Source organism: Agelaius phoeniceus, chromosome 6, assembly GCF_051311805.1.
Source record: "Agelaius phoeniceus isolate bAgePho1 chromosome 6, bAgePho1.hap1, whole genome shotgun sequence".
NCBI classification, from domain to species: domain Eukaryota; kingdom Metazoa; phylum Chordata; class Aves; order Passeriformes; family Icteridae; genus Agelaius; species Agelaius phoeniceus.
In genome coordinates, this window is record NC_135270.1 from 37,461,623 (window position 1) to 37,486,545 (window position 24,923).

Below are 24,923 nucleotides of genomic sequence, written 5' to 3' on the forward strand. Positions count from 1 at the left end.
AATTTATGATCTCATTCAAAGTAGTTGTAGAATTTTCATATGCACAAAAAATCAGGGTCATCAAGCTGCACAAGTGCTTCTTAAAATGTCTTTTCCCTCATGAATATTACAAAGAAATACCTGCAATCTTGATTTTTCTTTCTCTATTTTTTAGGAAGATGATGCTCCTTGTCCAAGTTATCTGAGGTTCTCTTAATCACAAGCTGAAGCAGGAACAACTAAAGGCGATTTCTGGAACCCTGGATATACAATTCAAATTTGTAGGAATCTTTTCCAGAATGAAAACCACATACAGTTACCTTGATAATTGCAAAAGGATGAGAGGAAAGTTATGATGGCAAAAAACAAAGAGCCACGCCCCCCATCTTATGCTGTTAGTGTTGTTGGACTGTCTGGAACTGAAAAGGATAAAGGTAATTGTGGAGTCGGAAAGTCATGTTTGTGCAATAGATTCGTTCGTTCAAAAGCAGATGAATATTATCCTGAGCATACCTCTGTGCTTAGCACAATTGACTTTGGAGGAAGAGTTGTTAACAATGATCACTTTTTGTACTGGGGTGACGTAACACAAAGTGGTGAGGATGGAATTGAGTGCAGAATTCATGTAATTGAGCAGACTGAGTTCATTGATGATCAGACTTTCTTGCCTCATCGGAGTACGAATTTACAACCGTACATAAAACGTGCAGCTGCCTCCAAACTGCAGTCCGCAGAAAAACTAATGTACATTTGCACAGATCAGCTAGGCTTGGAGCAAGACTTTGAGCAAAAACAAATGCCTGAAGGGAAATTAAACATAGATGGATTTTTATTGTGCATTGATGTAAGCCAAGGATGCAATAGGAAGTTTGATGATCAACTTAAATTTGTGAATAATCTTTATATCCAGCTCTCAAAATCTAAAAAACCCATAATAATAGCGGCAACAAAATGTGATGAATGTGTGGATCATTATCTGCGAGAGGTTCAGGCCTTTGCTTCAAATAAGAAGAACCTTGTGGTTGTGGAAACATCAGCAAGATTCAATGTCAATGTTGAAACATGTTTTACTGCACTGGTACAAATGATGGATAAAACTCGTGGTAAACCTAAAATAATCCCCTATCTGGATGCCTATAAAACTCAAAGACAGTTAGTTGTTACGGCAACAGATAAGTTTGAAAAACTTGTCCAAACTGTGAGAGACTATCATGCAACTTGGAAAACTGTTAGCAACAAACTGAAAAACCACCCTGATTATGAGGAGTACATCAATTTGGAAGGAACAAAAAAGGCCAAAAATACGTTTTCAAAACACATAGAGCAACTTAAACAGGAACATATTAGAAAGAGAAAAGAAGAATACATTAATGCATTGCCACGAGCTCTTAATACTCTTCTATCAAATCTTGATGAGATTGAACTTTTGAGCTGGTCAGAAGCCTTGAAGGTAATGGAGAAAAGGCCTGACTTCCAGTCCTGTTTTGTAGTGCTTGAAAAAACACCCTGGGATGAAACTGACCACATAGATAAAGTGAATGACAGAAGGATTCCATTTGACCTTCTCAATACCCTAGAGGCAGAAAAAGTTTATCAAAACCATGTTCAGCATCTTATATCTGAAAAAAGGAGGGTTGAAATGAAAGAGAAATTCAAAAAGACTCTTGAGAAAATCCAATTCATTTCACCCGGACAGCCATGGGAAGAAGTTATATGTTTTGTGGTGGAGGATGAAGCATTCAAATACATCACTGATGGAGATAGTAAGGAAGTGTATGCTAGGCATCAGAGGGAGATTGTTGAAAAAGCCAAAGAGGAGTTTCAGGAAATGCTTTTTGAACATTCAGAGTTATTTTACGATCTGGATCTTAATGCAACACCAAGTACAGATAAAATGAGTGAAATTCATGCAGTTCTGAGTGAAGAACCTAGATACAAAGCTTTACAGAAACTTGCACCTGATAGAGAATCTCTTCTGCTTAAACATATAGGATTTGTTTATCACCCAACTAAAGAAACCTGTCTCAGTGGCCAAAACTGCATGGACATAAAAGTAGAAGAATTGCTTGCCAACAGTCTTCTGCAACAGGACCATGGACGCTCAAATTTATACCATGATAGTGCCAACATTGATAAAATCAATCTTTTCATTTTGGGCAAAGATGGCCTTGCACAAGAATTGGCAAATGAAATTCGGACACAATCCACTGATGATGAATATGCATTAGATGGAAAAATATATGAACTAGATCTTAGGCCAGTTGATGCCAAATCCCCATACTTGCTGACTCAGTTGTGGACCTCAGCCTTCAAACCGCATGGTTGTTTCTGCGTGTTTAACTCTATTGAATCACTGACTTTTATTGGGGAGTGCATTGCAAAAATAAGGGCTGAAGCATCTCAGATAAGGAGAGACAGGTATATGGCTAATCTTTCATTTACATTAATACTGGCTAACCAGAGGGACAGTGTTAGCAAGAATCTACCTATTCTGAGGCATCAGGGACAGCAGTTGGCTAACAAGTTACAGTGTCCTTTTGTAGATGTGCCTGCTGGTACATACCCACGCAAGTTTAATGAGGCCCAAATAAAACAAGCTCTGAGAGGAGTACTGGAAGCCGTTAAACACAATTTTGATGTTGTAAGTCCAGTTCCCACCATTAAAGATCTGTCAGAAGCTGACTTAAGGATTGTCATGTGTGCCATGTGTGGCGATCCGTTCAGTGTGGATCTTATTCTTTCACCTTTCCTCGATTCTCACTCCTGTAGTGCTGCTCAGGCTGGCCAGAATAATTCTTTAATGCTTGATAAAATAATAGGTGAAAAGAGACGTCGAATACAGATAACTATATTATCATATCATTCTTCCATTGGTGTAAGGAAAGATGAACTTGTCCATGGATATATACTGGTCTATTCTGCAAAGCGAAAGGCATCCATGGGAATGCTTCGGGCATTTCTTTCTGAAGTTCAGGATACAATTCCTGTCCAGCTGGTGGCTGTTACTGATAGCCAGGCAGACTTCTTTGAGAATGAGGCAATCAAGGAACTCATGACTGAAGGAGAGCACATAGCAACAGAAATTACTGCTAAGTTTACAGCTTTATATTCATTATCTCAATATCATCGTCAAACTGAGGTTTTCACATTGTTCTTCAGTGATGTATTAGAGAAGAAAAACATGATTGAGAGTTCCTACATGTCAGACAGCACAAGGGAATCAACACATACAAGTGAAGATGTTTTTCCAAGGTCTCCGAGAGGAGGTTCCCTTGACTATAATTACCCAGATTCAGAGGATGATGCTGAAGGACCGCCGCCTTACAGTCCAATTGGTGATGATGTAAGGTTACTTCCAGCACCTAGTGATCGTTCAAAGTACCGACTGGATTTGGAAGGAAACGAGTATCCTGTTCACAGTACACCAATCAATTGTCATGACCATGAACGCAACCATAAAGTGCCTCCTCCGATAAAACCGAAACCGCTTGTTCCAAGAACCAATGTGAAAAAACTGGACCCTAACCTCCTGAAAACAATTGAGGCAGGTATTGGCAAAAACCCCAGGAAACAGCCTTCTCGAGTGCCTGCAGCACCTCCAGAAGATACAGACCAATCTGACAACTATGCTGAGCCTATTGACACAATTTACAAACATAAAGGCTTTGCAGATGACATCTATGCGGTTCCAGAGGATAGTCAGAATCGTATTATTAAAGTTCGAAACTCAATTGTTATAAATGCCCAAGGTGAAGAAGAAAATGGGTTTTCTGATAGAGTATCCAAAAGTCATGGGGAAAGAAGACCTTCCAAATACAAGTACAAGTCAAAGACACTGTTCAGCAAAGCCAAGTCTTACTATAGGAGAACCCATTCGGATGCAAGTGATGACGAGGCTTTTACCACCTCTAAAGGTAAAAGAAAAGGAAGGCATCGTGGAAGTGAAGAAGACCCACTTCTTTCACCTGTTGAAACCTGGAAGGGTGGCATAGATAATCCTGCTATTACATCGGACCAAGAATTGGATGAGAAAAAAATGAAAAAGAAACCCCACAAAGTAAAAGAAGATAAGAAGGTAAGTCAATTAATTTAAATTTTATTTACAACTTCTGGTGCATTGTAAAATGGGAAGACATAAAATATCCAAGAGTTACACCCTCATTTGAAGCAGGTGCTTTAAAATTTTCAAACTATATTTGTTTGATTTTTTTATCTTAAGTTCCTATTAAGTTGCTTGGAACTAGCAAACCTCAGTGAATGATAGTTTGTCTATCAATATAGTCAGCTATTCAATAAATGTCAGTTATTTTCATCTCTGCTTACATGTAGAGGCTTCCTTCCATTTGAGAAAGGTGCTGTGGTTTTTTTAAGGAAAAAGCTGCTTTGTGAGTTCTTGAGTAGAACTGGTTTTTTCAGTTGTTGCAATTTTTGCTATTGGAATGAGGTTTAGGGCTGGTGAATGAAAGGAGTGATTTCTTTTTAATTCTAAAAAGCAAACCATATATAGTAGTTCTACTGACTGCTGCATTTTCCTAGTGTGGGCAAACAGGTAATCAAGTTAAAAGTTGTACTACCTTTATGGTTCTCTATAAAAACAGAATAAAGGGAACAAAACAGGGAAATAAAGGGAAAATAATAGTTGCAGTTTACTTGAAAAATGTTTCATCTTCATGCTTGAGTGTTACTTATTTTTTGACTGGCTTTGTGGTGTGGATTCTAGATGTACATTCTTTATAGTTTAGATTTTCATTTTAGGCCAGCAGTCATTGTGTTAGGTATAGTTTTGACATGAAATCTGGAGTGTTCCTGATCAGTTAGATATTTTCTTTCTTGTCTCAAAATAATCTGACCTTTGTAATATTATCTTTTGTAGCATTTTTAAAATGTCACTGTTTTAGCTTAAATCTGATGGTACTTGAATAGCAGAAATAAGTTTTGTTAAAGTAGAGCATAGTTAAATTTAACTAATAGATGAAATTCTTGCTGGTATGCAGCTGTGATTTGAATTACACATGACTTATTTAAAGGCCACTAAATTTTCTCAAGGCTTACTCATATGCATGGATAATGATGTCTTATGGGTATAAAATCATATGGTTAAAAATACTTTGAAGTTATTCTTTTGGAGAAACTTAGAATTTTAAAAAAAGTATAATTTATATACTTTTCATAGAATCATTGATAATATCCAGAGTTGAAAGGAACCCATAAAGGTCATTGAGTCCAGCTTCTGGACTCCTTTTGTTTTAAATAATCTTTCTACATAGAAATCAAAATGCAGTTGCATAATCTTCCTACTGTCGCAGCTGTGTTGAGTTGAAAGCAACTTACTCTGAGTTGAATATATTTGTGTTAAACTGAGTAGATTACTATAGTGGGGGTCTTCCTAAAATTGTCACAAAATCCCCCAATTGCTCTAACAAAGCTTCTACTTCTGGTTTTGGCCTGTTGAGAAGAAGCCTAAGTTGGGAGTTTCAGGCTGTTTTAATTCTTGCAGTGGATAAGTTTCTTGAAGAGTAGTTTCTTTGGGTTGGTTGGTGATTTGTTGGTTATGGGAGCGTTTTTTTCTGAGGGAGGGCGCTGTATTTTACTCACAAGTAGCAAAGCTGCTATTATTAAATGAGTAAAAGCTTTTAATAATTGTGGACATTATTGTAATTGAGAAAGCAAATTTGACTTGATAGCTCAAATGTTTGCAAGTTTTCAAAGTATCTTGAGTGCTCAGTGCTTTTGATAAGTAGTGACTTCTCTGTGTGTTGACTTGAATGAAGTTGACGTTAGAGTAGTTCCAGTTCAAGTGAGTCATTCTAGTTCATTATCTGTTTCTTTGGGTTTTTTAGCAGTTAATTTTATTTCAGAAGAGATGCAGATTTCTAGTTTTGGAACTTCTGCATGTTTTCCTGTGTTGTTTTGGATGAGTGACTAGTAGTCTTTTATTACAGAAACACAAAAATTATTCAAATTATGTTGTCCTTGTCAAGTGTTATTTGGTCCTTGCAAGAGATGTTAGTGCCCCACTATTTACAGACTGCTTGATGGGTTTTCTTGAGAGCTGTGACCCCTTGAATGTGAAAGCGGTAAATAGAGCTTGTGTATTTCTTTCTGGCTATTTCTTAAATCTCTTACTGATACTTTTTCTGAATTTTTCAGATCTATGTAAAAGGAAAATAGGGTACATGTGTAACTATTCTTGCTTTAATTATAGTGATTCTGAAGTACAGAAATCTTATGAACAAAATGAATTTGTTTGGAAAAACTTGAATTTTAAAGTCTGAACTCCTAATTTTCTTTTTCCAAGATTATTAAATTTTTTTTAAGCCCAAGTAGGATGTAACGTTCTTGATACTCTTGCATTTTTGTTGATTTGAGATGTGGTGTTTCTGGGTGGGTTTCTTGTAGGGTGTCTCAGGAGAGACATGACTGTGCTGAAGGATGCTCATTCTGTCCTGATCCTTTCACGTCCAGTGTCCCTACTCAGGATAAAATCACATTTAAAAAAAAAGGCACTAGGACAGACATAGGGAGGCAGAGAATGGATGTAAAGTGATTGTAGGGTTCAGGTAAAAAAACTGAAGGGAAACAGGCAAGAGTTGGGTGAATAGGAAGGAGGAAGCAAGATTTGACAAACAGCAGAGTAGGAAAATGAACTGCGGTAGTTTGGCTAACACATATGTTTCAAACTTCAAAAATCTATTGAGGACATATGTTATAAAAGGCAGAAGTAAATACTCAAAATTGTGCTACTTGTTGCTATTTGGAAGCATAAATTAAAATGTTTTACTGTGGCAAGTATAGCAATGTCAAACCTGTGGCAAGCAGGTAACATTACTTGCAAGGTCACATAAGGTTTCTTATTGCCAAAAGAAACAATTTAAAACTCAGAGCAGTTAAGCAAGTGTGCTTTGGTCTGAATTACTCACCCATTATTTTTGTCCATAACACTGTTGCTGGTGTTCTTAGATCTTATTTCAGTATACTGGTAGTCAGAACTGGAAGAGCATCATCCTTGAGCTCTTCTTACAATTATCACAGAAATAATTCCTCTCAAGACTTTTATCTCCTCATTCTTACTACTCTGAAAAACTCATCCAGAGCTTTTATTTCCTCTGTACTGGTGAGGAATATTGCAATTCCTGGTTTTCACCCTTCCTTATAGTACCCTTTCTCTGGAAATGTTTCTTTTTTTGGCCAGTCACCAGTGAAGGGAAAATGGCTACTTCTTGGCCTGAGTTTTAGAAGATTTAAAAAACAAATTGGAATTTTCCTCTGAACCTGTTTTTGAATGAAGATGACTGAAACTGTGCATAGTATTGCAACAAATGTCATAACAGTGCATCACGTAATCTTAGTGTTTGCTGATATCTACTAGAAATTACTACCCCACACAATTGTGTGATTGCACCCAACCTTTGCTTAGCTGCAGTTGCTGCCGCTTTAGGTACCTTTGGCCTGCTCATGTCCTTGATAATTTCCAGGTAATGACTCCATACTAAACAGGTGGTTTATTGTATGTGCACAGATGGAAAGTACCTGTACATTACAGCATGTGCTATAGGGACATTACAGCACATAAGTTTTGTTAGTTGTGCATTCCAGTGCAGGATTTTCCCATTACTCTATGACTTTGTCCTTTTTGTTGCTTAATATCATCTATTTTCTGTTCCTCCAGTTGTGGCAGTAGTTTCCTATATGCCATCACCAGATGCCTTACTAAAATCTAGATTGGTAAAACCAACAGATGGTTCAGTCTTTGTCTCTAGAAAAGAAAACGTGGAAAAAACTGAATCAGTATAATCTAATTTGTGATACACCCACCTTTATCCTATTTTATTTTATTAGCACATGTCTAAATGTTCTGAGAAGATTTGTGATAAGACCTTGCATGTGCTATTAACAAGTGAACCGTTGAACTTTTTCTGGGGGGAATAAATATGAAGAGCAATAAGGAGGAGGAGGAGAAGAAAGCAAGCAGACTGGCTTGAATCACAGGACTTGTTAGCCAGGTTCATGTGTAGTTCTGCGTGCACACTGGGCTTGAAATATTTCAAGTGCATGTTGTTCAGTATTTGAAGTGCATGTTGTGTGCTAATATTTGTTTAACCGTAGTGGCCTTCTTTTCTTCACCTACAGAACTTCTTCTGTAAGGTTTCTCCTAGGAAAAAAGCACCTCATCCTTTCTGCTGTTAAACAAAATAGCAAAAAAGTGCATTTTGCCAATACCAAAAATTGCATTTTGAATTCTCCCCTATATTGGCATGCTTTCCATGTTTGATTATTTATTTCCTTCATGGTGGTCACAAACTTACGAGGAACTGAGCACACCTTGAAATGTTAAAATGCAGCTTTGCCTCAGCTGTTTCTTCTTTGCCAAGTTAGTCCTCTCCAGCTGAGATGTCCTCATTCATCTACATGTCTTTATCAAAAACTGGAAGTGGCAATTCCAATTAGATGCTTGTCTCAATTAGAACTTTTAACATTAAGGTCTAGTGTAAACATTATTGGTGTTGGTACACGTGAAAAGCAGAGGGCTTGCCAGCTGTATCATAAATTATTTTTGTTTTCAGTTTAACTTAATGAGTTTGGAGATACAAAACAACAGAAACTGCAGAGAATTTCAGGTCAGGAGAGGGCATGAGGATTCCTAGAGGAAAAGGATCTTGCTGAAGGAAGCCTTCTAATATCTTAGATAGGATGAACTGCTTCAGTAGCCTTAAAGCTGCAGCTGATGCCTTTTATGCATTAATATAAAGCCCAACCACAGTAGTCCTTGGCTTTCCATTGTCTCACTGTGTAAACAAGCCCAATGTAAATATTTTAAAAAACTATTTGTAAGTTAATATGGAAGAATTATTGTTATTATTACCATGAAATAATAGCTAGTTATTTTTGACCTTTGTCATAATTTAGTAATTCCCTCTTCAGTGGGAAGCCTGCCTGATGTGGAAACCTGTAGCTATTCCATATAGTGACAATTAATAACCTTATTATTTGTTTTTACAATGGAATTGATGAGTATTAAAACTTTACCCACCTACTTTAGATCTCCTCTCTTTGTGAACACTTTGAGATATATTCAGTTTTGGATTTAGGTTGTATTTTTTTCACCTCTTATAGAGAGAATAATTGTTTAGGTTTATATTCTCCACAACATATCAAGAACAGCAAGTATCCTGGATGAATTTTTGCAATGGGTAAGGCAGAGCCTCATCTTTAATTTTTAAGTACTTCTGAAAACAAATCCTAACTAGAGAGATCTTGTAAACAATATAGTAAATTAACTGCAAAGTGATAATTCTTTGGCATGCCATTGCTGAAATCTGAAAAAGTTTCACTATTTAGGTTCTTTGGCCAATAACCTTTGATTATTCAAGGTCTGATTTTTTTTTTTTGTGTGTGTGTGAATGGAGTTTCCATTTTGCTAAATTAAATCTGAGAAACAGTATTTTAAAACATTCTGCCTTGTAACCCTGTTTGCAGACAACACTCATTGCTTCCAAAGAAGTTTGTGAATTACTTCTTTCCATTTTCCTTTATACCAAGATGATTGTAAGATGCTTTTTACTTTAAATTAATCTGAAAACTTTTCTCGGTATTTTAGTAAGAAAAATCCACTAGCACCTTGATGAATTCTCACATATTTTACTCTGGCTTTTTAGAACATGAAGCAGTGCATTTGTCATCTCTTTTTCTATGCTTAAACTTGCTTTCTGCCCTTATAATTTCAACACTGTATGAAATTTTATGTTAAAACTATTATGGAAATAGTGTGAGGAACTGTAGAACCCATCTATGTTGATCTCAGTTTTAGTAAGACTATGGTAAACATGTGAGCAATGGGAGATCAACTTAAATTGTTATTCAGCTGTTCTTGTGTAAATTCACTGGTTAATTTAGTAAAATACTGTCTACTTCAGACTGAAATGTGCAGTGGCTTTTTTTTCTCCTGAGAATTATAGGAAATATCAGAATCTGTACTTTCAGGTTTTGTCTTTTCAAATTTAACACTCTTAATATGCATATTTAGAGCCATATGCCTTCTTAAACCTTTGTAGTTTAAAACAGTGTAACAAACTGGAATTCTAAAAATGGCAGAAAGCATGAAGGGAAGGAAGAGCATGTTAGGGACAATTATCTGCATTATTCATATATCATACAGTTTCTGGAGAGCTAGCTATGAATTAGAGATTACAAATACTTTTATTAAGCCTATAAAATGAATGCTGTTCACAGTGCGTGGTTTTATGAAGTATTTTACTAATTCTGAAAATACTGACTTTGCCCTCCATGACCCTAGGGCTGACTGCAGATGAAGCAGGCAGAAAATTTCCTTTGCATCAAAAGTAGTAGTGAAGTCTTTTGGAGGTAGAGAAGTGGCTGAATTTCTTCTTTAATAAATAAACAATTAATGGATGTTCTGGTGGGATGGTAATGAGAGAAAAAAAGCCTGTCTTGAACAGAAGGCTTGCTAAAGTAAGCAGCCCATCCATAAAGAGGCTTGATAGGATTTTGGCAGTTTTTAGTTTTCTAGATTAATTTTAAAAGGTTGTATTTATGTGTGTTGTACTCTCAAAACTCACAGCTGGCTGAAGTCTTAGCTGAGTTTCTCTCTAGATGATGAGTACTGCTTAGCTGATTCCCTAGTACCTGCGGTCAAGAGGGTTAAGCTTAGTATTCTTTATATTTTTGTATTTTTAAAGTTAATGTTCTTTGTAATAATATTTCTGGGTTTGAAATCAAGACTTGGATACGGTACCATGCTAGAGTAAATGTTTTTATGTTTACCTTGTCTTAGGTTAAGAGGACTTTAGCTAATCTTTTGCAACATGTATTTTGGTGATTGAAGTACTGCAAAATAAAGCAGTTTTGCAAGTAAATGCAATGCAAGGCAAGTTTGGAATTCTCAGAGTTAAAATGCTTTCCTGCCAAAATATATAAGGATCAGTTGGAGGTTTGGCGTTAACCTCTGTTACGGTATGAAGAGCAGTTGTCTTTGGCAAGAAGCAAGTGATGAAACCCATGCTGAAAGCTCAACATAAGTGCAGCAATCAATTATACAAAGCCCCACAGATCTCTAGGAAAACTAGGGATTTCAATTTTATGGTCTTGGGCTTGTGTTTTAATTACTAGCATGAAAACAGTGGTATGTGAACAATGAGCATTTTGCTAGGCTTAAGTAACAAAACTTTTGTGCTGGTTCTTGTCTTCTTTAACTTGGTGCCTATTAGTCCATTTTTATGATGATGTAGGAGAAGCACACAAAATTGGTTTTGGCTGTGCCTAGATTGGTACTTGCTGCATGCAGTATTACACGACTGCTGCATTGGAAGGCATAGGTGTATTGGGGAGAATGATTGAACTAAAAATACTTGGGGCAAAATCATAATCTCTCTGCCAAAATCTAGGAATTTTAAAATGGTTCACCTTACTCAGGTGCTGTTTAACTAAGTGAATAATTTAATGTTTAACAGTTTCTGTTTATTGTTTCATTAGAGATCTTTTTAAAGTTAATTTTACACAGAAAAAAATATGGTAGTCATTGTCTTGACTAGCAAATCTAAAAGTTCCATTCTATGTCTGATGGATCAGAAAAAATGCTGTTTTCTCAGAGTGGGGAACAGGGATTAAAGAAAAGTTTTCACTGAGACTTACTTTTGTTAGCAATAAGACCCATATTTTTTTCCCTGAAGTCAGTTGGTCTTTTGGCAAAATCAGGTCTTTAGCACAGAATACCTTTTTGTTCAGAACAAGTTCTCCGCTTAAGCAATCTAGACTTAGGAAAATATGGAAGTCTAAAATCAGGAAAGAGCATGTTGTTTTTTCTTAAAGCGTTAAAACTTTACTTTTGATTTTACAGAAGTATTTTTTGTGAAGATCATGTAGATAGTGTTATTTGTGGGAGGATTTGATTTATGCTGTCAGTGGAGAGTTTATGCACTCACACACCCTAAAAGAAAGGAAAATAATGAGAGAGAGAGGTATTTTAATAAATATTGGACAGGAGAGATACAAAATACATAATGAGAAATAGCTGATAAATTTACTGTTGTAACTGTCTTCACTTCAGTGAAATTGTCCTTTCATGATTTTGGAATGGTTTTGCAGTGGTCATCTCTTCTACTCTGCCTTTAGACCAGTTTGCAAAGGATGTCAGGGTTGGGGTTTTCTCTTTCCTTTTTCTCTATTCTTTCATTCTTTATGCTTCATTAAGTTCTTTAGAAAAAAAAAAATCTCACTTTCCAAATTAGGGATTAAACTGAATTCAGGTAAATAGTTCATCTGAGAAACCTTTTGCATTTCTGTGTGCATAATACCAAATATGATATGGCATTCCCTTGCAACCTGTCTTCTAAAAGCAGGCCAACTATTAGAAAAGAGCATTCTTTACTCTAATTTTGTAGCTGTGTCCAATATTTCATACCATTTCCAGGTATTCTACACAGATAATATTTGTAATTTTCATAAATTTCTGTAGAGTCTTAGCTTATTGTTCCATTTACCCGACTGCTTTCCAAGAGATACACAGAGCCTTTTCTGTCTTGATGATCTTAGATATACAGTCTTGAGTATATCTTGCTTCATTTATTCTGTGATGGTGGAGATGTGTACTGAACACCTTGGGGAAAAAAAATTGAATTGTTTTTCCTTTCTTTTCTGCCTTAATATATGTATCTAAAATGATCTGACATTATAATTTGACAAAGATGTTTTCACTGAGCTTTACACATTGTTTGGCTTCAGCTTTGCCCTTTCAGCTGTTGCCCATCTGAACTGGATGCTACCTAAATAAATATTTTTGATGTAATTTATATTTTCATCAGTATTCAGAGATGAGTTATGATATCTGATACAATACAATTCTTGTAATCATCCAAGGCTAATTTATCAGTTCCACTGATAAAAGTCCTTCTCAGTGGAAAAAAAATAAAACCAGGAGAATTCTGTATCAAACTCACCATCTTAGATTTGATTGTGTGCAAATCTCCTTTTGGCTAAAATCCTGTGCCTGTAACAAAGCATTCATGCTTAGTATGAGTGCTGCAACTTTAACTTCAAGACTTTCTTGCTTGTTAGTCGTTCTCCATCATCATGTTTCTTGTGTAGTTGCAATATAAAGATTATTTAGTATCTTTAAGTATATGCAGAAGACATCAACTTTGTTTTGGTGATATGACACCAGAGTTTTACCCTGACAATTTCTAAAGAGGTGTGGTTCAGATGTGGTTCTTGTGAGTAATACTGAAAGATGCTAAACAAATCACAGCACTCTAAACAAGTGCTGTCTTTACTTCTCTTCCTGTAATACTTTCAGTTACTGATATATTGGTTAATCCTGTTCCTAATGTAATGCAAAAAGAATCAAAACTTATAGAAGTTTAGTGCTTTTTATCTAATGTATAATTACTTTATAGTTAAGTACTTTGTAATTTTAAAAGTACATTTAATTTTTATTCATTCAGTTTGCTGTAGAGGAATTTTAATGTCTCATAGATGTATGATATGGTTTTGTTTACTGAATGATTGAAATATGAGTTGGTTAAAATTTTGCTTGAATATTACTTAAATAACTCTGTTTTGTTGTAGCCGAAAAAGAAAACTAAGACATTCAATCCTCCAATCCGTAGAAACTGGGAAAGTAATTACTTTGGGATGCCCCTACAGGATTTGGTTACACCTGAGAAACCCATACCTCTGTTTGTTGAAAAATGTGTGCAATTCATTGAAGATACAGGTAAGATAGGAGGACTGTTAGAGGAAAGACTTTCCCATTTTGCATAATGAGTAATGCCTCTCATTTTCTGTTTTAAAGTACTTTTAGAATTTTTTCCTAGAAATAAATAATTGTGGGCTAGGCGCATTTAAAAAGTAGAATGTATTTTCTAAATTTTATGTGTAATATGTGATGGTTTTTTGACTTTATTTATACAAATACTTTAATACCTTTTGACAAATGTCTGAGGTTTAACATGTTCCCTGTAATTAATAAAACTTACATCACTTTCTAGTGCCAAATGATGTTTAACCCCGTGGCAGTCCAGTCTTACATGTCTCACTGTTGCCACTGTGTTTTATTTAATGTATTTAAAAGCTCTGAAATCCACCTTTTGCAGTTATAGAAAACAGGTGTTTGAAATGGCTTCTGACTTGATGTGATTAGTCTGCTTGCTTTCTTGATTTTGAAGGTAAACCTGGTTTTGCATTTTAACTTGTTGCAGAGATGGAAACACTTATATTCTAAATACTGTGTAATACTCCATGAAAAATGTTAATCTATTGAAGATGTAATTTCCCTGTTTAATGTAAAATATTAACATATATATGTGTTGACACTAGAGTGAAATTCCACAGTATGGTTTTCTCTCTCTCTTATCTCCCTGGCTTTCTGTTTGTGTGTTTGTCCCTGCTTTCAGCCTATTTAGTGTGTGACCATGAGGCAAGTAGGACGATTTTGCTGGTCAAACAGAAGACTACTGTTAGGAGGGGGAATTTGTTTTGAGGTTTGGGAGTATCTGTGGTTGGGTTTTGTTTGGGGTTTTGGGGGAATTTTTTTTTTTTTTAAGATTGTGAGCGCTAGTTTTCAGCTGGTGTATAGATACTGCTTGCTCTGAAGTTTTATAAATGCTATATTGCTGTATTTGAAGTAAGTGACAGTGTGACTGAACTGAAGCATGTGCAGGACCATCTTTTGATGTGTGTCTGCAATGGGAATATTGTTTAGTGCAAAGTAAACCAGCATCTTTTTTCCAAATTCATTTATATCTAATACAATTTTGACTGTAAGATGAAGTAGCAGTTTTAGCAAGAAAAAATCTAAAGAGCTTTCTTTCTTATAGTAAAATTCAGTTTTGTTGCCATCTGCAAGAATAGTGTTTCCAAAATAACTACCACAGGTGGTAAACTTCATAGCTGTTTTTGAAGACTTACATACTGCACTATTGCAATAAAGGAATCAGGTGAAACCGCAGGCACTGATCTCTTTGGAGTCAGAGGTGTTAGTACAGATCTGTCTTTAACCTTTACTTTCTGTGCATTAAAGTTAAGAGCTGTATTTTCTGCCCTCCTACTTTTGCTTTTTCCACCTCATCCAGTTAAAAATGGGAAAGGAGGAAGAAGAGCAAGGAGTAATAGAGTGGCATAGGCAGTTTAATGTCCATATATACATATATATATATATATATATATATATATATAATACATATGCTGCTTTTTGTAGCAAAAAAAGCCCCAACCCAAACAAACTAGCATCATTTATAGGTGAGTCACACTGGTGTTCTTTAAAAGTGGCTACGTACAGCTACTATGCATAGCTGTATAAAGCAGATATTGACTGGTATTCAATTTCAAGAGTTTGTAGAATCTAGCAATAACTTAATTTGAGCATGTTCCACATTTTAAGAATACTTTCAAGAAATGAAAGTATCCTTTTAAGTCTAGTTCTAAAAGTTTTATTTGCTTAAAAATATTGTTGTCTTTGTGATGAACTTTCAAAAAAAAAAGTATTTCTCCCAAAGAATTTTCACCAGCTTGTGGGGTGAGAGAGAGAACTATAATAGTGTGAGAACATTATTTGTTCCCTTTTTTCCTTGTAATTGTCAAACCATGCAACCAGCCAAAACATTTTGTACATCTGTTCTCTTCTCATGACCTGTCTTGGGAAAATAAGATGTTGGGTTAAGCTGCTATGTGTTCAAAATGTAGGGTCTCCTCAGAAGGGGTGACTCAGAAGGCACAACTTTTCCGTTAGCTGTGTTATGTTAGCTCATCCTGGAATGCTACTGTACACCTGGAGAGTTTTAATTCTGGCCATGAATGTCAGCTGGACAAACATGATGCCATTAGTTGTCTTCCTAGTTTTGTTAAACACGTAGAACAAAACCTCTGCTTTTGATCTGTATTAGAATTTTCTTTCTCCTACTCTGGATTATGTGTAAGTAGCTTTGGTGTTGTTTTCAGCTTCCATACTTGGCTGTGAGAGTTTTATTTCTGGTGTGTATTATTTTTATTTTGAATTAATATGCTGTAGGTATTTGAGTTTCAAGCAGGGTTCTCATAGAATGTATTTGTTGCCTTTGAGAGAAAAGAATGTTCACTTGCATTGCCTTCAAATCCTGTACTGAGATACAGTCACATCATTGACTTCGTGACTGTCTGAGAAAATTCTGCAAATATGGTGCTGGGGATTATCAGCCTGCACAAGGCAAGTCAGGAGCTGTTGGCTCCAGGCTGGAGTTCAGAATGGCACCATTCCTGTATGATAAAGCTGCTTGGCCCTGGGGAGTCATTCAGTACTCGTCTGTCTCATAGCAGTCAGTCTGCTGTCAGTTTGAACTGCACTGAATACCTGTGTTTATTATCATTGTCTTCTTAATCAAGAAGTGCAGTCTCTTCCAACTCAGCTAATCTGGTTATTTCTATTACAGAGGATATAATTGTTTAGCATGTCCTCTTCAGGTATTTTGATGGGGTTCAGCTCCTTCCTATGTAATTTAGATTGTGGCTGAATTTGTGATTAATCTCGACTTGAAAGGCTAATCTTAATTTTTAATGTTTTCTGTTTCTATCTCATGAAACTATACAAGGCAATGCTTTGTACCCTCTCATCTAAATTTTGACTGGGGCTAGAAAGTACACAGTGAAAAACAGTTTTCTCTATTTCAGATTCCAAGATGAGACAATAGTACGTTAAAGTGTTTTTGAAGATTCTTGCTCCACCATAAACCTTAAAGAATTGAGCACATGCAGAAAATACCATCAGATTTTTGTTTTACCATAATGTTCTGGAAACATCCTCACCAAAAAAAAGTGTGTGTCAGTAGAAGAGGGACAGTTTGGAAAAACTAAAGAAAATTCAGGAGCTTAAATTTCTAGCCTTTTATAAATCAGCAGATTTTTTCTTCTGAAGGAGCCATGTTGTTCCTGTCAAGGTAAAGGGTGATCTGGAAAAGATAAGGGATCCTAAGTCTGTGCGTATTAAGTGAAGGTTATTGTCTCTCTTCCTCTTTAGTATTTTTCAACAAAAAGCTTTATCTAAACCAGTTATTCTAAACTGGTTTAACTTTATGGAGCCGACCAATTAGTTCTGGAAACATAATACAGAGCTTGAATCCCCTTGTAATCTTTTTGGTAGTATTGGAAGCAGGAACTGGGGTCCAATTAACTCAGGTTAATAGCTGAGTAGATGTGAAGCTGGTAAGCTGTAAATATGTGTTAGAGCCTCCATTTCACAGCTGCCTGCGCTGTCACTGGTACTGGGAGTGCGAAGCAGCAATAGCACATCATACTTGGTTTTGTTGGCATCTATTGATTAAAAACAAATCACAATACCGTGTGAGAACATTTTAAATTTTATACTACTGTCACTTCTGGATAAGAAAGGTGCAAAGATTTGCTAAATATTGTAAACAAGCTTTGCTTCTGTGTTTCTACATTGTCCACAATTATAGGAAAGCCTTTTTTCTATCCAAGCCTTTAATTTTTGAATTGATTGTAATTATAGAAGGATGAGTAATATTTTGGTTGGTTGTCAGAGCTCTTTCTTGGTTCACTGAACAATATGATCAAAAGATTTTTTTTTTTCCTTTCAGGTAAATAACTTGCCAATGATGAATTACCAAGTTTTCCACTAAATATCTTGGTATAAATATATAATGTTTTCAAAAAACCTGATTTTTGGTAAACATATTGTGGTCTTATCTGTAACCTTTTACAGGCTATTTGAGCACTTTCCTGTCACTAGTAACATGTATGATGTTTGTGTGCTTTTACCTCTGTCACATCCTTTGCAAATTGGTTTGTAACTTGCCCATGAGGACAACTATTTCAGTTGACTGTCATTGGTAGCTATTTTTGGTTATGGGCTTCCAAAAGAGTATTTTGATTGTATAGGTGTTCTGATCTACTTTTTGCTTTCTCCTGATGGACTGAAGAGAACTTCATTTTGTTGCATCATTTGAAATGAATTTTAAAATGGATTGGTTTTTTGTAAACCGGCTTTATGGAAATGTACTTAGCAGGGAAACTTTGATTTTTGATTTTAAAAAAAATTGTAGTGGCTGTTTTTGTATACAAGTAATGGTGCTATGCTAAGATATACTAGAAAAAAAGATTACCTGCTATTTTTAAATAAGAAAATCCAATGTGGACCATTACCTTTTTTCAAAATACAGGTAGTAGAATTGAGATACTTTGTGAAGTATGCTGTATGAATTGCATGAGTTCTGTATTTCTCTAAGAATCATCATGGAGAGAATAAGGTAGATATTCAGTAGTCTGACAGAGAGGAACAGATTTCTGGAGGGTAACTTAATGTCTTCAACAAAATGTTGATATGGTTTGAATTTTGTGTTGCAGTATAATGGAAAAAATGCTTATTTAATGTCCAATTTTAAGTGTGAAAAGTGTACATATTTGTGCCAACTTTGTAGCTTGAGTGTTTTGTTGGTAATGTTTTTATGCTGTTACACACACTTCAGATTTAGTGATGAACTATTCCATGGACTGTTTGTGTACTAGTCAACACCTACTGTTGTTGATTTTTAAGTTTTCCCAAACTTAAAATAATTCAGGTAAGATCACTTATGCTAACTGATGCTCTTAGTGTATCAGGTTTTTTTTATTCTTTTAGTAATTTTTTCTGTTTTGGGTTTACTTTTTGTATTTGTTCATGCATTGGTGAGAAGTTTGACATAGATTATATTTCATTCTGTTTTACCAAGGAGGGAGACATCAAATTAACATTGCAAATACTAGCAGTTTTGCCATTGAGTACATACAGGTCTTGATGATATTCAACTTTAATATCAGTATTTTAATGTTTTTTTTTCCTCTGAGCTTTCAAATGTTTTTAATTTTTTATAGAATATTGCTATCCATGTACTTCATTGACCAGATTATAAATTTTAGATTCCATACTTCATAGAAAACTGATAACATTAATGGAGTGTTAATTGTACATTAAATAATTTAGCAAAGAGATGCTTATTATAATAATTTGTGTTTTAATAATTCAGTTACTCAGTTGTGAGACAAGGAATGGAATAAAGATGCAGGAAGGAATTTGACAGAGCTAAATGTTGTTATCTCACATGGTTCCTATGGAGAGCTCTAAGAGAAATTAAAAATTTTGTACTTGGTATACATATGATAATTGCTGCTTTTGATATTGAGACTATTTTTGTAATGCTGGGAAATTTACAGTTTTGGAGGTAATTCAAGTAAAAGAATATTGCCTTCTTCAAATTTCCTTCAAACCTAGCTTACACCATGGACTTTTATGCTGAATCTCCTGTGAAGCTAGATTTTTACATTGACAGTATCGATAAGGCAAAGTTTGTCTCCAGAGAATGAGGTTTGGTAGAAATAGGCAAAGAAAATGAGTCAGCAGTGCTTGTTGTAGTGAAAAAGTCAGGTACATCATTGAAATGTATTCCCAGTGGCTGGAAAATTGAAAAATTCAAGAGTGATTGCCACCCCTTTTATTCGAGGGGCTTGGGAGAGCTGGAGGGTTTTAGGAACCTGTTGTGTTGGACAGAGAGCAGACCTGGACACCCCCTTGGCCTGGTGTATGAGTTTCTGTCACTTTTCATTTTGGGCACTTGTCAGATGTCCCTGAATCAGTGGAATTCACTGTTCTGAAAAGCTGTATCAGCAAAAATGGTAAAAGTTCTGCTATGTAGTATTACAGCTGCTAAGTTAAGAGTCAAATATGTGCCAAAACAAGTGCATGGCAGGGAGCAGGGGGAAGGAGGGAGTGATTGCTGAGGAGGGGAGTGAGACCATCGTTTTCAGTCATATTGTTCAGTGAGGTTGACTCAACTGCCCATGAAGCTTTATGTTTAGCAAAAAACACACACAGGCCATGTCTCTTACGCGTGATTCCAGTTTAAATTGCTCTACAACATGTTTTGCACCCTCATCATGTTGGTGAGTGATTCCAGAGTGGGTGGTGTGGTTAATGTATTTAGGACCACGGCTTCTGCTGAAGGGAACATAGACAAGCTGGAGGAATGGGATAGGAGGAACCTGAAGGAATTCAGTGAGGACAAAGCCAGGCCATTCAACTAGAATTGCAAGGACTAAACCGCTGCAATAGTAGATGCTCTGAGCACTTGACTGGGTCCATGTCAGTGCTAATGAAAAGGATGTTGTGGTTGTGGTGGAGAATAGGCTGATCATGCCTTCTGTATTGGATTTTCTCAGTAGAAGGGGCAGGCACTACAGCAGTAGAAGCAGGTACTAATTTTTGCTCTACACTCAGTTGTTGGGTGTCATCTGAAATACTGCAAGAAGGGTGTTGACAAACTTGAGTCTAGCAAAAGAGGGTCAGGGGCTGGAGTTCCTAATATGTGGGATTGTTCAGCTTGGAGAGGAAGAGGCTGAGGAAGAACCAGAGGAGGCTTCCCATACCTATGAAGAGATTAATGAAAAGATGCAGCCAGGCTAAAGAACTGAAGTACAATGTCATTAACATAGGAGGTTCTGATTAGAAAGAAAGGGAATACTTTTGCTCTGAAGTTTATTAGAACACTGGTACAGGTTATCCAGACAGATTGTGGGGTAAATGGGAGATATTAAGGGGAAGTTTAGATAAGCACCCAAATCCGATTTCAGTGTTGACTGTTATTTGAGCAGAAGGTTGCACTAGATGATCTCCTGAGAATTCCTTCTGTGATCACTTCAAAATTGGCATAGAATAGGTTTCAGTAGTTAGGAGACTGTACACCAGTCTGTGTTTGTAACTTTGGAATTAATCAACAGAGAGGAAACAAACTCAAGGTAAAACAGGCATCAGTCATTTCTCCTAATGGAAGACTAACTACCAGACAAGGAGGAGCGCATGCATTAATTTAGTAGTGTGAGAGAATCACTGAAAACTGTAAACAAATGTTTTGAAATACTCATAAAACACATGTTGTGCATTTGAGTTGTATTGCTAATGAGGTATCTGTTCAAAGGAAACATCATGAGAATTATACAAAGAATTCCTTAACAACTCAGGTAGGACCAAGGTGCCAGGGTATGTACGATAGTTATCCTGCTCCACTTACTCCCTCAGCATTCTCCAGACCCAAAGTGACCGAAGAGCTATATGCCTGGAAAACTACAATGCTTCAGTTGTCACCCATTTTTAATGAAGCAAAGAATGCACCTACCTTCTCCTAGGCATTTTCATAAGTGTCATATTAATTGTAGTCTTGTATTCTTTCTTTGAAATGGGCAGGCCTTAAAATATGGGCTTGAGTGACACTTCATGAAATGGTTGAGACCTTGTTTAATAATCAGTTAGTGTAAATTATAGTAATGTTAATTCAGCTTTGGAGAGCTTCCTATTATAAGGGCCTTTCTAAAAGTGCTGCTTATTTCCTTCCACTGCTTATTGTTTATTGAACATTTCAATATGCTATAAATTATTTTATTACAAGAAGCAGTAAAACACTTATTTTTGGTTCCGGTTTTCAGTGTGTGAATTGAATGTCATGGGACTTTAAATGTCAGTGTTGATGAGGACACATTAAATGTATTTTATGTAAGTAAAGTTAGTGTGAGATTCTTACTTAGAGATGGTCTTCTTTGCTCAGTAATTATATACATTCTAAGGTGTACATAGAAATTACTGGTTTGGATCAGTAAATTGGCAGTTCTGTAGTCTTGTGTTGTAGCATGGGAGTTAAAAAGAGGTACACCAGATCAATCCGTGGAATAAAATTAGAGAAATACACAGATCACCAAATTTACAAAGCTAAGTGTGGGAATGATAGTCTCACCTATTGTAGTGGAGAATGAGTCCTGAGAAGTTCCACTGGCCACTGTAGAGGAAGGAATTGAAATGGGAGAGATGGACTTACTGTGATTGTGGCATATATTCAGAAACACAGACAGAACATGATAGGAACCTGGCTGTGGATGTTGTTAGCAGACACTCTGACTTTTCAGCAGTCTAAATGTTAGTATAGCTGTTGTCACTTGGGAAGAGAATTTGAAATCATCATAGACAGCTCTCTGAAAACTTAAGCTTTCTGTACTTGCTGTCAAGCAAGAAGAAAAAAAGAGTAAATGTTCTGGAGGAAGAAAAATCATGTTATTACGTAATGTGCTGCTATATACACAAATTGCAATTTGGTTCAGCCTTTCTCAGAATAGGAAAGAATTGGAAAAGATAATACATATGGGAGTAATAGTAACTCTTGGATAAAGATGCACGAAATTGATTAGCTTAGAACATTTCTCAGGAAGAGCAATTACATAAATTTACAAAACTGACGCTGGGAAGATGTAGAGAAGTTACTGCTTCTTGTTGAGTGAAAAAAATTATGCAAACTTTAGGTACTGAGCATAAACTCTGTGTGCTTTCATAATGTACATTCTGGAATGCCAAAACTGCATTCACCATGATACAAAGACTACAAGTACATAACTTGAAGGAGTTTGAGTGAATTAGTGAGGGATAAATCCCCAGGTGGCTCTTACGACACCTTATGCAAAAGCCTACCTAAGCCACATCTACAGAAAGCTGGGAGCATATACCACAAAAATATTGCTGGTAGGTTTTTTTTTTTCTCTCTTGCCCTTTTTACTCTCCTCAAGCATATACTACATGGTGTAGTATATGATATGGAAAATGAATATTGTACCAGGTAGACTTTGATCTTCCCTTATGCTGAAGTATGTTCTGTGGAGAAACCAAGAGTTGTGGAAATATGTTGGAGCCTAAAAATGGAAGTGTCCTGCAGACTGATTATGCATATAGGTGCAGATCCACCTTGCTCATTTTCTCTGAAATGCTTTGAATCCCATGTGGTGAAGTTCCAGTTAGATGGGATGGAGCCCTGGTCACAACTGGCATCACAAAAGAAGGTGCAAGAGAATTTATTAGGCACTATGAGGTACTTTAAGAAAAGAGTAGCCTAGGCAAAGAGGATGTGCACGGTCTTGAAATAAATATAAATTATTGTGATGTCACGTAAGAAGGATCTAGTTATTTAAACCTAGAGGTATTGTAAAACTAGCAGGACAGAGAAGCAAATAAATCATGTTATTCTGATATAGAATATTGCAGCAGCAATTGTTTGGTAAGGATATGTTGAAAATGACAACTGGACCAGAACACAGAGTGAGAACGTAGAAAAAAGTTATGAAAAATCAAGAGGATGCAGATGAAGGAACCAAATTTTTAAAAAGCTGTCAGAAAAAAGAAATGTTGAAGGCTCTCTATCTCTCCCTCTTTTATTATAGATATGCAAGGAATTTAAAAGCTAAAACTAGTGAAATAGAATGTCTGATACTTGATGGAAGATCTTGATGTAAGAAGTGTGGTTGTATAATAGAAAGCAACAGAGAATTGGAGCTTTACGTAAATAATACTTTCACACTTCTAGCTTTGTGCTTGCACACAGATTAAACTTGTCTCCTTCCATGCCTTAGAGAAAGTGTAATGACAGTTGACCAGCCATTTCATGAAGCATGACTTTGTAGAACACCCACAAACAAGAAAAATTTTTCATTGAGGAATTCAGAAGACAAATTTAGTAGCTTAATCCAGAATTGCAGCACTTCATTATTTTTGGAAGATGGCTAAATTCAGTCGGCATCTCCTTATTTAACCTGAAAATTTTCTGAAGTACTTTAAATTGTCTTTCTTTGTTTCTTAGAACTGTAGTGCAGATAGCACTCTAGAGCATGTGTCTCCAAAGCAGCCAGTTCAAGTATTTGAGATTTATAGACTCCTACTAAACAGTGACTGGGTCAGACTTCTCAGAAATGCTATTGCAGCACATGCAGTTTCCTTTGTGCAGAAAGATACTGAATAGTTATTGGATAAAACAAAGACTGTCCTGGAGCTGTAGGGTCTCTAACAGAGAATCCTCTCATACTAGACAAAGAGAATCTTGATCATAGCTTATTCTCATCTACCAGTGGTCTTTGGTATTTATTTACAGCTTTTGGAAGAGGAGTGTAAAGTGTTTCTGGCTGTGATCTCATTTAACACATTTGGGATTTTTTTTTTTGAAGGCAGGTTTGAAGCTCCTTTCAAGATGTGGCAGTCACTGAATCCTTGAAACCACTTTTTGTTCTGTGCCACCAAATTCTTCCTTTTAGTAGTATTCAAAGTATCAGTGGACAAGGCTCAGGTTTTTTGAAAGGACTATTCAGGTGTATATTTACAAGAGGAAAACCCTTGGCTATGGAATTGGAAAGCTAAATGATGGACATGCGAGTTTATTGAAGAAATGCTTACTAAATAAGCCTTGATGCAGCCAGTGAAGAGACATGTTGAATTGTTGAGACATTAAGAAGGAAATGAGGAGTTAGAACAGTCATGTGAAATTGTTAAAAATATCCCAGCTGTATGAACCAGCCAAGTGATTTTTTTGTACTTTGAACATTTTCATAGGATTCTTAATGTTTCTTGATAACTTAAAAGACACCTTCTGTGGATTGTAGTGTGACAGAACAGTTAAGTATTGATCTGATGATCTAAAATGCATTGAGTTCTTGGCCTATGATGGCAAAAGGCCAGGAGATTTCATAAAACTGTCAAACCTGTGAATTTTTAATAAACCCATCTATGTAATGTAGTGTTAAAAAGATCTAGTATATAGATAATTTTGCACCCATAAAGCTAACTTGAATTAAGGAACTATAAATTGTTTATATTGCTCAATAGGTTTTAAATTAAAAAACAAAAATATCTTTGGTAATGGTGTTTTTATCAGGATGGACTCTTTCATTCTATGAGTAGCTGTGGGGAAAAAAAGACAGCCATGTGGTAGGAAGCATAATCATTGGAGTGGAGCGTGTGTGTGTGTGGAGCGGTGGCCAGATGATAGAGATGCCCAGGCTAGGGAAGCGAGTGTCCAGCCAGCCTCCAGCCAATCGAGCACTGCCCAGGCGTGAAGCCCAGACCCTGTGCCCAAGCGATGGTATGCTTCGGGGCAGATGGCCGCGGG

General features: G+C 36.1%; 1 protein-coding gene across 2 annotated transcripts in view; it reads left to right on the plus strand.

Annotated features, from left to right (window-relative positions):
• Positions 1 to 24,923, plus strand: part of ARHGAP5 (Rho GTPase activating protein 5) — a 47,799-nt gene that overhangs the window by 10,664 nt on the left and 12,212 nt on the right. For both annotated transcript variants that reach the window (XM_054634462.2, XM_077180433.1), the window contains exons 3-4: positions 155 to 4,054; positions 13,561 to 13,708. In XM_054634462.2, coding sequence (XP_054490437.1) covers positions 332 to 4,054; positions 13,561 to 13,708 — 3,871 coding nt within the window. In that variant the 5' untranslated portion in view covers positions 155 to 331. The remainder of the gene's footprint in view (positions 1 to 154; positions 4,055 to 13,560; positions 13,709 to 24,923) is intronic.